Source organism: Cuculus canorus, chromosome 3 (genome assembly GCF_017976375.1).
Source record: "Cuculus canorus isolate bCucCan1 chromosome 3, bCucCan1.pri, whole genome shotgun sequence".
Classification (NCBI taxonomy): Eukaryota; Metazoa; Chordata; class Aves; order Cuculiformes; family Cuculidae; genus Cuculus; species Cuculus canorus.
In genome coordinates this window covers 75,558,753-75,573,496 of record NC_071403.1, presented here as the reverse complement: position 1 = coordinate 75,573,496, position 14,744 = coordinate 75,558,753, and the positions used below count along the sequence as shown (strand labels likewise).

Here is a 14,744-nt window from a genome sequence, read left to right as displayed (position 1 = left end):
ATCCGCAGTGATTCCCTTCCTTCTGTTTCCTTCTGCAGATAGATCGGTTTAAAGCCTGCTCCACCCACACACAGTCATTTATCAGTGGGAGAGAAGAGGGGAATCTCCCATCTTAAGCTCCCCAGAAATGGAACTGTTTCACAAGCCAGCACTTACTATGCCAGTAAGGAATTTGCTAAATTGCTTTGTGATTCTAAGTGGGAAATTTGTTCCTAAGCTACGTAGGTTTCCCAGATATTCCCAGTCTTAATTCTCAGCAGAGGGAGCTTGCACCTTGTTGTTCATGAGCAGTTCTGCAATAGGATGGAAAGGAGACTTATGATGGAGGGGTGAATAATGATTTTGCAATGGCTCTCAGGATGACATTTTTGCCCAGTTACAGACTTCAAAAGGATATTTAGATATAAAAGTAATACTTTAAGAGTACTGTCACAGCACTCTGTCATGTCAGCAACGGAGATATTCACCACTAAACTCCTCTCACCCCAATGTTGGTTGATTGCTTCCATATGGTATTGATCTAGAGCAAGCAATGAGCCAGGAATGGTGTCTATCATACATTGAAGCGACATTGTAGTGTTTGACAGTGCTACAGGTTTCAGAGTTGTTTACCATGGGATAAAACCTGTCCTGCCAGGGGGAAGGGAGTGTATTGTACTGGGAAAAAAACAAAACCAACCCAACCCACTTCTTCCATAGTTACATCCTAGGACAGTAGTTAACTTACTCTATTTACTGTCTGGATGGGAACTGGCTCTGCCTACCTAGGGCCAAGACGGATACCAGTGCTTCTGAAGTTGTGAGTAGGAGCGTGATCGATAAATCTTTAAGAGCAGTGCTGAAAATTGACATCCTGATTAAGTTCAGAATTGCAAGAAACCCTTGGAGAAGAGCTTGGAAGCTGAGTGCATAATGAGAGACTGACCCCAGAAGGAGACACTCTCTAATGAGTCGTTAGTAACTCATCAAAAACACTGGGAGCGATGTTTTCTTTCATTTCTGTGTCCGTGTGCAGCTAGCCATAGCAATTCTTGGATAATATTTAGACTATAAGAACAGATCTATTTCTTCTGCTTTTTTGTTCATAGAATAATAGAATCATAGAATCCTGAGTTGGAAGTGACCCACAACGACCATTGAGTCCAGCTCCTGTCCATGCATAGGACAACCCAAAAATTCATACCACATATCTGAGGGTGTTGTCCAAAGGTTTCTCCTCTAAACCCTTCACCAACTTCTTGTCCCTCCTCTGGACACTCTCCAGTAGCTTTACATCTTTTTTATATTGCAGTACCCAAAACTGCACCCAGTACTCAGGGTGGGGCTGCACCAGTGTGAAGCAGAGCAGGACAACGACCTCCCTCAACCAGCTAGCAATGCTGTGCTTGATGCACCCCAGGACACGGTTAGCCTTCTTGGCTGCCAGGGCACACTGCTGGCTCATGTTCGTCAAATCTGAAGGTGGCTTTCCAGTTAAAAATCGTTTTTCTGTCATGGGCAGGGTGTATTTTGAAATGAGGAAGTTGGATGGCTGCTGCTGTGCCCACACCCCAAAGCCCAAGCATGCCTGTGAAGTGCCTGGTGCACCTTCAGCCAGCTCCTGAGAGCTTGGGTCACACATGGTGTGGAAGAGCCTCCTCGCGGTGAGAGCTAGCCCCAGGCCCAATGCAAAGGGAGCAGAACTCCTTTATGTGTGTTGTGAGCACCACTGTCAGTTGCAGAGCTGCTGAGCTGGGAGAGACAAGGACTAGAAAGCTCCATGCTGCTGTCTGCGGCTTAGGTTCTTGTCAGAAGTATTTTGACTCGAAATGATGGAATGCCTGAAATATTTTTGGAGGGTTTCTGTTCTGTCATTGCATCAATCTCCTTTGATTTAATTCAGCATGTTTACACCGAAGACAATGCTGCCCATGCTTTCACACTCTCCTCTCGTTGATCTCAGCCAGCTCACTTGCTAATGCCGCTGTCAGGGTGTTCACACTGGGGTGGGGGAGCTGGGAGGCCTGGGAAAGGTCCCAAACAGCTACTCTGGTTTCAGGGATGCAGGATTAAAACCTGGACTCTGTCAGAGGTTTATTCTCCTTCCTTGAGCAGATATGTCATGTAACTCCAGTGCCCTTCCTGAAGAGTGGGAATAAGGGTGTTTCTCCATAATTGCAGGCCCTGCAGAGGCAGTTGCATGTGCATGCAACATTCTGGTTTCAGTGCATCCAGTAGGTGTTCGCATTAATGTTGCAATAATAATTACGATTTGAAATGGTGGAGGAGGGATGAAAAGTTCAGGTCAGCTCAGGTTTTTATACCAGGCAGCCCAAGCAGTGGACAGGTGAAGCAGCTGTGCAGGGGCTGTCCTGTGCTCTAGCTAGTGGCACAGATCCTCAGCAGTGCATGAACCCAAGTGCTGGCACAGCCAGGCTGACGGGCTTGCACCCACGTCCCTGCCTGGGCCTGCACCCAGAGGTGTGGTGGTTACAGGGCCTGCAGTAGGTCTGCCCTTGCCTGCTCTTACACAGGACCAGTTTCAAGGGCAAGTGGAGTGGGCAGTTGCTCACCCAGCAAAACGTTCAGAGCAGAGTGTGAGAAAGGAGCGGAAAAAACCATGATGAGAACATTCCAGAGTATGAGCATACAAATCATAGAGTGGTTTGGGTTGGAAGGGACCTTAAATATCATCCAGTTCCAACCCCCTTGCCATGGGCAGGGACACCTTCCACTGCATCAGGTTGCTCAAAGTCTCATCCAACCTGGCCTTGAACACCTGCAGGCATGGGGCATCCATGACTTCTCTGGGCAACCTGTGACAGTGCCTCACCACCTTCACAGGAAAATATTTCTTCCTAATATCTCATCTAAATCAATCCTCTTTCAGCTTAACACTGTTCCCCCTCGTCCTATCCCTGCACTCCCTAATAATGAATCCCTCCTCAGATTTCTTGTAGTCCCCTTTCAGCACTGAAAGGCTGCTGTAAGGTCTCCCCAGAGCCTTCTCTTCTCTAGGCTAAACAAACCCAACTATCTCCGCCTGTCCTTGTATGGAAGGTGCTCCAGCCCTCTGATTATCCTTGTGGCCTCCTGTGGACTCACTAACAGGTTCGTGTCCTTGCTGCGCTAAGGACTCCAGAACTGAGTGCAGGACTCCAGGTGAGGTGTCATGAGAGCAGAATAGAGGCGCAGAACGCCCTTCCTCAACCTGCTTGCTGGTCACACATCTTTGGAGGCAGCCCACGATACAGCTGGCTTTCTGGGCTGTACATACACTTCGACAGTTCAGGAAACGCAAAGGAATTGCATTAAGGGCTGCCTCCTCTTCAGAGTGGGGAATCACTGGAAGGAGCGGAGGGGACCCTAGGTTGTTCAGATTTTTTTAGACACTTTAAGAACAGGTAAAGGTTTTAGACCAGAAGATGATACTGAAATTCCCCATGTGCCCCAGGAGAAGTAAGGGCTACAGTTGTAGCTGTGGAAGGTCTTGGTAGGGTTTGATGGAATTATGGCCACAGAAGCATGAGGAGAGCAGAAGGCTCTGCGGGCAGCCGAAGCCCTCGTGTGCGAACCCTCTTGTGTTCACCTCTCCTATGGCTGACGCTGAACGTGAATCTCATTGTCCTGTGCTTGGTACACCCAGGACCACCTTTCCATACAGGATCACCTCTTCTAGGGCTGACCTGTGCCCAGTACATGCAGGACCACTGCTCCTAGGCCTGACCTGTGCCTGGTACACGCAGAACCACCTCTCCTAGGGCTCACCCGTGAGCCGTACATGCAGGACAACCACTCCCAGGGTTCATCCATGCCCGGTACATGCAGGACCATTGCTCCTAGGGCTGACCTATGCCTGGTACACGCAGGACCCCCTCTCCTAGCGCTGACCCGTGCTCGCTATACGCAGAACCCCCTCTCCTCGCAGGAACCCCCTCCCGCGGCTGAGGGCAGCGCAGGGGAAGGGCCATCCGCGCCGTGCGGGTCCGGCGCAGCCCACGGCGGGCGATTCCAGCTCTCCGCCCTTTCTCTCCGCCCAGGAAGCCGCCCCGGACGCTCGGCGCCGGGGAGCGGGTCTCGGGGGTGGGGGGGGGAAGGGGGACCCGTCCGGGAAGTTTCGTCTCCGCTCCATCCCGCCGCCTCCCCCCCGCTCAGCCGGGGGCCGCGCCGGCTGCCCGCGCCGGTGCGCAGGGGCGGCGGGCGGGGGGCGGGCAGGGGCGGCGCTGCGGCGCCCGGCGGGGCTCGGCTCGGCGCGGCGCGGCTCGCAGGAGCGCAGCGGCCGCGATGGGAGCCTCGGCTGTGGAGCAGCAGCAGCAGCAGCAGCGGAGGAGGAGAAGGAGGAGGCGCGGGGAGCTGCTGCGGGGGCAGCTGGGCGCCCTGGCAGCCCTGGCCCTGCTGCTGGCCGGCTGCGCGGCCGGGCGAGGGGGTGAGTCTGAGCTTGGGGGGCGCTCGGAGGGGTGGTAGGAAGGATGCGGGGCGGGTCGGGGTCACCTGCGCGGAGACGAGCCCTTCCCGGGCGCCGGGGATGAGGAGATGAAGCCGGCGAAGGCTACTCCGTACCGGGGCTCTGAGCCCTCCGCGCGCCGGGATGGGCTGCGGGGTGGCCCCCGGGGAAAAGAGGGAAACTTTGCGGGGCGATGAGCTGTGAGGCCGTGGCTGAGCAGCGCTGGGACAGCCGGGCTCGGCGGAGCGGGTCTCTCCTGCATCCCGCGGGAGAGATGCCGGGATGCGCTGCTTCGCCGCCCGCCGGTCCCTGCGGGGCCGGGGCAGGGGCGTCCCCTCCCTCGCCCGGTTTGAATGGGTTCCCTGTGCCATCTGGAGAAGGAAAAAGAGGTTTTTTGGAAGGGTGACACTCGGTGTTGGGTGTTGAGTGGCCGTCTTTGGCTTCATTTTGCAACAGCCGTACAGAGAGGGTGATAGTGAGCGATTTATATTTTGCGTTGCAAATATGTGAGTGTAAGCAGAATTTACGCAAGGCTTATTTTGCTTTAAGTGAAGGAGAGCGTACCCCTCCGTGACTTGAATTTGCTTTTTAAGTAAACAGATGTGTCTTAAGGGTTTCGCGGTGTCCAGCATGGTGTAAGGAATGCTCTGATGTTTAGGAAAGAGCACAAACACCAGCAAAGACTTGAACACAGTTTTTCTTATGGACTATAGCAGTGCTTGGGTGGATTTTTAAGGTTTAGGATTTTAATGCCTTAAGTTGATCAAATTTTCTTTTTTTTATACATGTATTCTATAAGTTATGTTTGTTTTTTACGATGATTGGTGATTCCTTCTGAGAAGTAAGGCCAGGAGAAAGATATGAGCATCATTGTAAGTAAACAGGGGTGTATGCGTGTACTTAAGTACATTTACGTCTACCCACACAGTATACATGGATGTGGGATGCTAATACCAGTCCTTCTTTTACATAAACTCTAAAGACTGCAGGGGAGAAGGTGTTTCCTTTAGTGTCCTCTGCCTTTGATGCCAGTGGAGTCAGACCTGTGGTATCTTTCCACTTTCTTTTGGTGTGAAACTGAGCTATCTCCAGCCTGTTCGCCAGTGGAGCAGGCTGGCTGCTTGCTTCTTGCCTTTGCCACATGATAAATTGTAGATTATGCAGCAAAGGCAGATTTCAGACCTATTTTAAATGGGACACAGAGTGCACTCTGTTCTCTAAAGGGTAGTGGTGTTTTCCATCCTGTGTTTTGATCTCCTTGAACATGATTTTCTTGTTGATGTGGAAGGGAGCTTCGTCCACTGAGTAGAGGTGGCACTCTAAAAGTCCATGCCACAGATAAATTTGTCTGTACTTTGCTTGAATTGCCCAGTGTTCTCCAGTTCGCATGCTAACTTTTGTCACGGCTCTTGCAGTTCAAGGTAGTGTCTCACATTGTCTGTGATCAGAGTTAGCTTAAAATTAATCTGAGCGATGAAAAATAGTGTTTGGCATTATAGATATGGCACCCTGTGTGTCTTTTGCCACGCAGAGGCGGGAGCGACAATGAGAAGAATCGTTTCACAGGTGGAAATTTTCCACAGCGCCCACTGCATCCGCTGCCTCTTCATGGGACCTTAGTGACTGAGCTCCCTTGGGAACCTCGCTTACAGCCAATAGTCTGTATGCTCTCTGCAGTTTGTTTCTGTTATGATTAGATGGGAGGTGGAAAGATGTGTTTCAATTTAATGTTTTAAATATTTTTCCCACGTAAAAGTGTGTGGTTTAAGATTAAATGCAAACTTTTTACTCAACTGCTCTGCCTTTATATTAAATAGCATTTCCTTTTGTACTGCTCCAGTTGCGTGGCAGGAGGCGGCAGCTGTACCCTGTGCTTCCAGAACAGTTCCTGCTAGCAAGGGGATGTGGGTTTCAGAGTAAAGAACAGAGGGCTTTGGCTTGGCAGTGTACACGGCTGATGCTCAGCTCCTTGATGTCAGTAAGACCAATGGTTATGTAAAGCTGGGCATAGGCTTCATTGGGGTGCAGTGGGGACAGAAGAGTGATTGCTGCTCCTGTAAAGCCTTTGCATTGAGGTGCAATCCAGCCCGGCAACCCTAGGCTCAGATTACCTTTTTAGGTAAACCATTCTTGCTTTTAATGCTGCTGTTTTTCTTACTCAGCCCCAATCTCCTCAGCCACCATCTCTGTGTAGGCTGAGGGGGCCATGGCCTGGATCCAAATGAGCACGGCTTTTGGAGTCATGGATGACCTCTGTCTCCAGAGAGGCACAAGGTGCCAAAGCCCCAGTTAGAGAGTGTACCTACTTGCATCTGCCCATGAGAAATAGGCTAAAGCGCTTCCTGAAGAGGCAGGTAACCACAGCGTTTCGTAGATAAGCTGTCTGTAGTAGTTGACAATACAGAATAGGGCACAAGATCTGGGTTTCCGTTCTGGTGGCTCCCGCTGCTTTTCTGTGTGACTTAGACACCATGCCTTGTTTGGCTGGATCCCTGAAACAAGGCTTTCTTTTTACATTGCTTTGAGGTCTCCTGATGCTAAGTGATACACAATAGCAAGCTGATATCATATTGTAATGCTTATATGGGGGTCGTTCCAAAGATCATTATGTTGACAAGGCTCAGGCTTTAAAAGATGTATACAGTGCAAATGAAGAAGAAATCCAAGTTCACAAAGTCCATCCAAGCAATGAACGTACAGTTGAGGTGCCTCTTTCTCTCTTCTGAGCAGTGTAAGTCCATGGTTATGCTTTGACGTCAAGGAAGTCACACTGATTAATAAGAAGTATAACTGATATCAAGCACAGCTTTGTGGACCTAAAAAACAACTGCCAGCTACTGGACTGCTGTGTGGGTTTTGGTCTGCTGAAGGGGACTGGAGGTGAAGGAAAGCTATAGAAATATCTCATTAGCTTGAACAGGATGAGTCGCTTCCAAAACTCTGCCTGACTGCCATCCTTGCAGAAAGAGCCAAATAAAGCTTGAAGTTTGGGGTTTTTTTTTCAGCTTTTCCTTCCTGCCTCCCCCCATCAGTCTGACTCTTAAATTCTCTCTCATAGAGAAAGGAAGGAGTGAAGAAAAGTGACTCCTTCATTATATGAGACCTTCTTCTAAACGGTGATGATTCAGGTTTTTCAAGGAAGGCTTCTGAGTCAGGCTTCTTGCTAGTTTGCTGTCATGGATAGCAAAAATAGCAGGGGCATCAATCAGTGGGTTTTTTCTTTTCTTCTTTCTGTGTGCGTGTGTGTTTTTGGCAGGCTGGTAAGCAAAAACTGGGTTTGATTCTGCAATACTTACTCATGGGGATGGGCACATCCAAGCAAATGGAGTTGCCTGCGTGATTCAAGTGTGGAAGGTTTAGTTTGCTTTTAAGTCTTGTTTTAACTTGACAGGAGTGGAATAGTAAGGATGGTGGAGCAGGGCCTGCCGGGTGCCTTTTGACTAGCTCTGAGACTTAGTCCAAATCCAAAGCTCAGCCTGTTTTTACAGGACTAGTAGTTGTTGCCTGATCCTTCTTCTGGACTGCAGGGGATGGAGAGCACTCATGCCACAATAATACACTTGCAGAAAACCTCTAAGCAGTCCTGGGTGGTGTGACGGGACATGGGGAGCAAGGATCCCAGCGTGTCCACCTTCCACCCTTGTGCTAGTTGGAAAAGCTCACGAGACTGGAATGAACCACGTAGGCTGTTTCCTTCTGACCGCTTTGTCACGGGCTCTGCCTCAAAGGGCTTTTCCTTACATATCTTCTTACTGCCAAAATAGCCTTGAAGAACCTTGGTGTGACAGATCCTGGTCCTCTAGCTGGGAATTAAGTGAAAACTCCCTGATTTCGTTTGAATGTTTTGGTTTGCGCAAACCAAGAAACCCAAACCGAACTTTAGAGGTCATGCAATGAAAGCACAAAAGCAGTTGTTTTCCTCACCTCTTCAGTGAAGCGTAATCCTAGCTTCACTGAGAGTAATCCTAGCCCAGATGTAATGCTGTAATCGTTGGACCCCTGGATATGGGAATTTACCCTCATAAACTAGGGAGAGGCATCAGGCCAGAGCGTGGTATGTGACCTCTTTGGCAGGGAGCTTGTTTGGCCTTGCAATAAATTTATTTAGTACTTGTTCAAGGTCCTGCATGAACAGACGACAGAGTGAAGTCTTCTACTGAGCAGCTTACAGCTCGGGAAGCAGCAGGGGCAAGGCATGCGGCTGTGCTTGAAAGGAACATGGGGAAATATGTTCAAACGTTCAGCAGCTGCTTATGGTAGTGACAGAGCAAGGCTTGTACACCTTGCTGTGAATTTGTACTTGCTTCAGGGTCTCCCTGAAGAACGGCCTTAAAAATGTCCAGATCTCCATACCTCTGAGTGTTTGGAGACTGCTTAATTAAAAAGTTGTGGAAGTGCTGGGATGTGTGCCAGGCTTGCCACTTTGACAAAGTTAGGTGTCTGAGGTGAACTCTAGCACGCCACCTAAAAATCACAGGATCTTGGTCCTTAGAATGTGGATCCAGGATGCTTGGGAGTTCCAGCTTCGGCAGGGCATGAAGGTAAAAGGTTGCCCAGCTGTTCATAAATAGAGCGAATGCAGAGTTGTGAGACAGTGAATAGCAGAAAAACCCAACAGTTATTATTTCTTTAGTGCCCATTAGGGGAAAGTAGGCTTGTGGTTGCATATCTGACTAACTGTAAATGCTCAGTCCTGCCCTGTCTGCTGCTTGTGGCTGCTCCTTCCCTCTTTGCCTCCTTTTGCGTGGTCTCTGGCATTTTGGTGGCCTTTACCTGAATCTTTTCAGCCATCTAATGCAGCAGAAAACTATCCCAGCAGGATAAATAAAATAAAGGATTTTTTCTGGCAAATTAGCAGGCTAAAGTGACTTGGTGAGAGGTCTTGGCAAGCCATGGCTGAACAGAGAACCCTTGAGTGGTGGCCATAGTCAGAATGGTAGAGCTCATAGGTAAACGTGGGCAGAGTTTGGTGGTTTTGTCTAAGCCCTTTTTTGGTAATTCCCTCCTGCTGCTAATCTTAAGTGGTCCTTAATGTCGAGAAAGCTGGTTGGTCACGCTGTCCATTTTTGGTCAAAGACTCTCAAAAGGAAAGGCTGTCTTGAGCCTGTCATATATTCATATGGTAGGTGATCATGGCTGTGGCCTCCTGGGAGTGAGACTATGAACAAAAGTCTGCCCTGAGATGGGAGAGGGTCGTTCAGGAGATCATCAGCCAGTACTGCAACTGGAAAACTTCCCTCACCCCTGGAGCTGACCCAGCTTCTAAGTGCTATAGTCTGCCCCAGGGCGTGTTTCTCTATTTTGTCTGTCTCACTCTCTCTTCAAATTGATGGCAGCTCCATGGTAGCTAGGAAAATAATATATATTTTTTTAATTATTATTTCTGGTTTCCATGCCTTTGGAGTGGTTTAAGTTACCCTTTCTAGCTTTCCTGTCCACACAGAAGCATAGAAAATTTAATTTTCATACAGCCTTCCCTGAGATAAGACTTGAAGAAAAGAGCCAGGTCTCATGAAACCTGTCACTGAAAACTTTGGAGTTTGGGTTTTTTTAAGTGCAAAGCACATGGGGTTCATTGAGCATAGTGCCTGAGGGGTGCATCTTGTTGCCGTTACTTAGAAGCCAGTGCAATTTCTTCAGGCAGTTTCTGCAAAAATGCAAGTTTCTTCCACAGGCACAGTGATCAGCTGCACTGCCATGGGAGCTGGGGCTGTGCTTTGCCACCTGTTCTGAGGAACACCACTTTTCACAGCTGCCAGCTAGGCAGTTGAGCTGCAGAGATCCTTTATTTTGCAAAAAAAAAAAAAAAAAAAGGGATAGGGCAAAAAAAGGGATAGGACAAAAAAAGGGGTAGGACAAGGGGGAACGGTTTTAAGCTGAAAAAGGGGAGATTTAGATGAGATATTAGGAAGAAGTATTTTTCCTGTGAGGGTGGTGTGGCACTGTCACAGGTTGCCCAGAGAAGTTGTGGCTGCCCCATCCCTGGAGGTGTTCAAGGCCAGGTTGGATGAGTCTTTGAGCAACCTGATGCAGTGGAAAGTGTCCCTGCCCATGGCAAGGGGGAACTGGATGATATTTAAGGTCCCTTCCAACCCAAATCATTCTATGATTCTATGATTTTAAAAAGTTATATGGATTTTCAAAAGCTTTGTTCTGCTCTAGGTTTTACCTTTAATATCACCATGAGTCAAGTCAGACCGATGCCAAGAGTTGTTGGTAACCTCATCATAATTTTTTACTACTGCTGTGGCTTTATGGGAAGAAGCAGTATGCCCAGGTGTGGGAAGGATGTTTATAGTCCTGCCACTTTAATCATCGTGTCCTGTAGACATGCTCTCTGAAGAATAATATTGCACAGTGAGGGAATGTTTGTGGCTGCTCTGCATTACTCACAGCATCAAAGAAAGGGAAATCCTGTGGAAATGAAAGTGGTAAATGTGTGTAATTTGCAGCTCATGAGTGGATTCTTGGCTGACCCTAAAGGGATGAAGGTGTTTTACCTCCTTCTCTCTATGAAATCATTGCTGGACTGTTAGACTCTCCTGCAGCTCTGAACTGCCTGTCCTTGCATTATTTATTGCCAAGGGCATCCTGACTCGGGAGTTTGCATTTAGCTACTTGAAACTCCTAAGGGAGACTTCCATCTCCCTTTATCTTGTCTACCAGCAAAGTTTACATTATCTTTTCTTGCATCGTCTTCCACAGAAGGTCAAATCTCCACAGCAGTCAGAAAAGTGCCTGTTTGGGCGAGACTTAGATCTTATTTTATCAGCTTGGAAATTGATAGCAATGGAGCTGCCTTGATATGGAGATGGCCATGGGATGACCCCACTACACCTGAGGATTTTGAAGGTGCTGAGGACTCCGTTGCTTTGGCAGTGGAGCCCAACTACATTGAAAGAACATCTGTAGTTCTGTAAGTCATCAAATATATGCAGTCAATGTGTTTGTACCACAGCATAGGTGTATTTCAGCTTAACACTCAGATTTAAAAGTAACATGGGTACAATCTCTAGATGCCAAGCTTTTCTTTTCCTGTAGGCTGAGAAAACTCTTGAAACAAGGGGATTTCTCAGTATGTTTGAGCGTTGGGGGCTAAGGAAGGAAAGGGAGCAGGATGGGACATTTTATCTAGCAACAAGGGCTGTTAAATAGAAGCCCACAGTAACTGGAGTCAACCCCAGGCTGGAATAAAAGCTGAAGCCTCATATGGACTGAAGATGTTTAAGATGAATTTTTTGGCGGCATCTGTGAGACTAGGAGCACTGCACAAGGGCTCCAGGGAGAAGTCCTGCGTCTTGTTCTCCTGAAAAAAGGGAGGCATTGAAGAGGAGTCCAGATGTGGTGTCCAGGGAGAAGGCTGTGTGGGACAGTACTTTCTGGGACTTCATTTGCCTTTTATGGATTTTTTTGGCTAACAGGGGCTGCTAGAGAGAGGGGATTGAATGTTATCTGCCTATAAGCCTTGTCTGTGGGAAGCAGATGGTCCCCAAGTCTTCTTTGGGTCCTGGAAACTGCATTGCAGGCTCAGATGAGAGGAGTCTGGGAGCATGGTTCCTGTCATATCTGCTGGCTCATGCCATCCTCTCACTCAGCTCTGCAGGCTGCCAGGTTGCGGATGCTGTGTTGGTGGATGTGAGCGTGTGCGTAGAAAAGGGAACATACCTTTCTTTGCAGAAAAAAACGCTACTATGCAGAAGGGAGTGTCAAAACTGGTTTGGAGGCACAGATTTCGTTGTTTTGAAACATTCCTTTGCTGAGCTGCGAGCCGAGCAGCTGTGCTAAGTGACTGAGATTCACAGTCTGGTCTGACCTTTCTATACCTCCAGTAGTGTGTGCGGTACTTTGGCTAACAGCCATGTTTGTGTGTCCATAGGCAGTTGGGCCATGATCCAGGGGCGAGTGCTTGACTTGCAGCGTGTAAAGTAATGCTGTTGACTTCAAGTGGGCTCGTGTGTGTGTACAAGGTTAACCAGATCCTTCCTCACTCAAACTGTTCCTCAATCCATGGCCTTTTCAGAGGAAAAGAGGCGAGAAAGCAAGTCCTCAAATTATAAAGTAGGGAAGCTGAGATGTGAGTGGATTTTGCAGGACTCTCCCAACACAGGAATGGCAGAGCCCTGGATGGAATACAGGTCTTAGAATCATGGAATTATAGAATTGTGGAATTAAAGAATCATGGAGTGGTTTGGATTGGAAGGAACGTCAAAGATCTTCCAATTCTAACCCTCCCTGACTTGGGCAGGGACACCTTCCACTGGATAACGTTGCACAAACCCTCGGCCAACCTGGCCTTGAGGACCTCCAGGGACGATGCATCTATGATTTCTTTGGGCAACCTATGCCGGTGCCTCACCACCCTCACAGGAAAAAAAATTATTCCTATTAGCTCATCTAAATCTCCCCTCTTTCAGCTTAAAACCATTCCCCTTTGTCCGATCCCTGCATTTCCTGATAAAGAGCCTCTCCCCAACTTTCCTGTAGGACTTTGTAGGTCTGCATATGGGTTTATGCATCAGTCTACAGTGTGCTGACATATCCTGACATGGGAAGTCTCCCATGGCCCTGTGACGGCTGAGGGATAAAAAGCACCCAGCCAGGGCGTTCTCTGCTAGCACAGTTTATCTCATCTGCTGTGGTGGTGGAAGGGGAGAAAGACATGTTTGGATGGTGCTGACTGTGCCATTCTAAAGAAGCCTTTGATATGCTAAGGCTGGTCCTTGGTGCTTGCTCCTGCAGCAGGCATCACCTATCAAATGAGAACTGCAAACAAATTTTGATAGCTCAATTAGGAAAGAGCTTGCTAAAGTCCAGGAGAAGAATCTTTTTGATATGCAAGCCAAAAACATGCTAACTGAACTGCAAACAACTGAAGGGTCTGCTATTAAAATAATTTTCATTTGGAGTTAGACTCAGCTGTTTTTTTTCCCTAAGATGGCCAGAACATCCTGTAACATAAAGCAGGAGGAGAAGCGAGCCTTACATGGACATTCCTTTCTCCTCTGAAAAGATCTGCCCTCCAATTCTCAGTGCAATTCTCTGTGATAGTTGATATGTAATTTGGTGCCAGCTCAGAAGGAGAATGGGACAGAAAGAAACTCTCTTAAATGAACACTGCATGTGCTAAGGCAGTGCAACAGTTCATTTTAGGCAAAAAAAGAACAGAAGCCATGTTGATTGACGTTGCAAGCAGCAACATATATGAAAAGGTTCATAGCATTTGTTGTCCATTTTTAGAATTATAGAATGGTTTGGGTTGGAAGGGACCTCAAAGATCATCCAGTTCCAACCCTGCTGCCATGGGCAGGGACACCTTCCACTGGATGAGGTTGCTCAAAGCCCCATCCAAACTGGCCTTGAACACCTCCAGGGACGGGGCATCCACCACTTCTCTGGGCAACCTGTGCGGGTGCCTCACCACCTCCACAGGAAAACATTTCTTCCTAATAGCTAATATAAATCTCCCTACTCTCAGCTTAAAACCGTTCCCCCTTGTCCTATACCTGTACTCCCTGATTAAGAGCCCCTCCCTAGCTTTCCTGTGTCCCCTTTCAGTACTGGAAGGCTGCTATAAGTTCTTCCCAGAGCATTCTCTTCTCTAAGCTGAACAGCCCCAACTCTCTCAGCCTGTCCTCATACGGGAGGTGCTCCAGCTCTTGGATCGTCTTTGTGGCCACTTCTGTACTCGTTGTAACAGATCCATGTCCTTCCTGTGCTGAGGATTCCAGAACCGAATGCAGGCCTACAGATGAGGTCTTAGGAGAATAGAGTAGATGTGTATGATGTGTCACTTCACAGGGTAATGACAAGTAGAAATGATTTGTTAAATGCCTTCCTTTCATGCTCAGCGAGTGCCATGTGGGCGAGGTGGTGAGGATTCTGGCCATAATCCTACTTGATGTATATGTTCTGCTCCCTTCTCTGCAGAAGGGCACTGTTGCGCTGCTGCAGAGCTCAGGACAGAGTATGCTGTAGAGCCCAGAGGTCAACAGCCTTGCCAAACTGCACAGCAAGAAGACACTTCATTGATGGGGTGGTGTAAAGTTGTCTCAAGGGTGTAGGCTGCTAGACAGCTGTATGGACTGAGCCTGTGGCCTAACCAACATACAGCACTATGGTTAAGATGTTTTGACTGAGCACGGGTTTTGCATCTCAGATCTAGGTGAGCAGAGGCCAATCTGTGGCAATTCTGAATGTAATGGCTAGTGCTGGGATTCTCACAAGCTACGTTGTGAAAACTGAGCTGAAAAGTCCTTTGTCCCATAGAGCTTCCTTCCAACCCAGCAAACTGTCATATATATTATAGATTGCTTGTTCACAA

General features: G+C 48.3%; 1 protein-coding gene across 1 annotated transcript in view; it reads left to right on the top strand.

The window, feature by feature from the left end:
• Positions 1-4,219: 4,219 nt before the first annotated feature.
• Positions 4,220-14,744, top strand: part of SLC24A3 (solute carrier family 24 member 3) — a 190,853-nt gene continuing 180,328 nt past the window's right edge. The window contains exon 1 of the mRNA XM_054061725.1: positions 4,220-4,405. Coding sequence (XP_053917700.1) covers positions 4,264-4,405 — 142 coding nt within the window. The 5' untranslated portion in view covers positions 4,220-4,263. The remainder of the gene's footprint in view (positions 4,406-14,744) is intronic.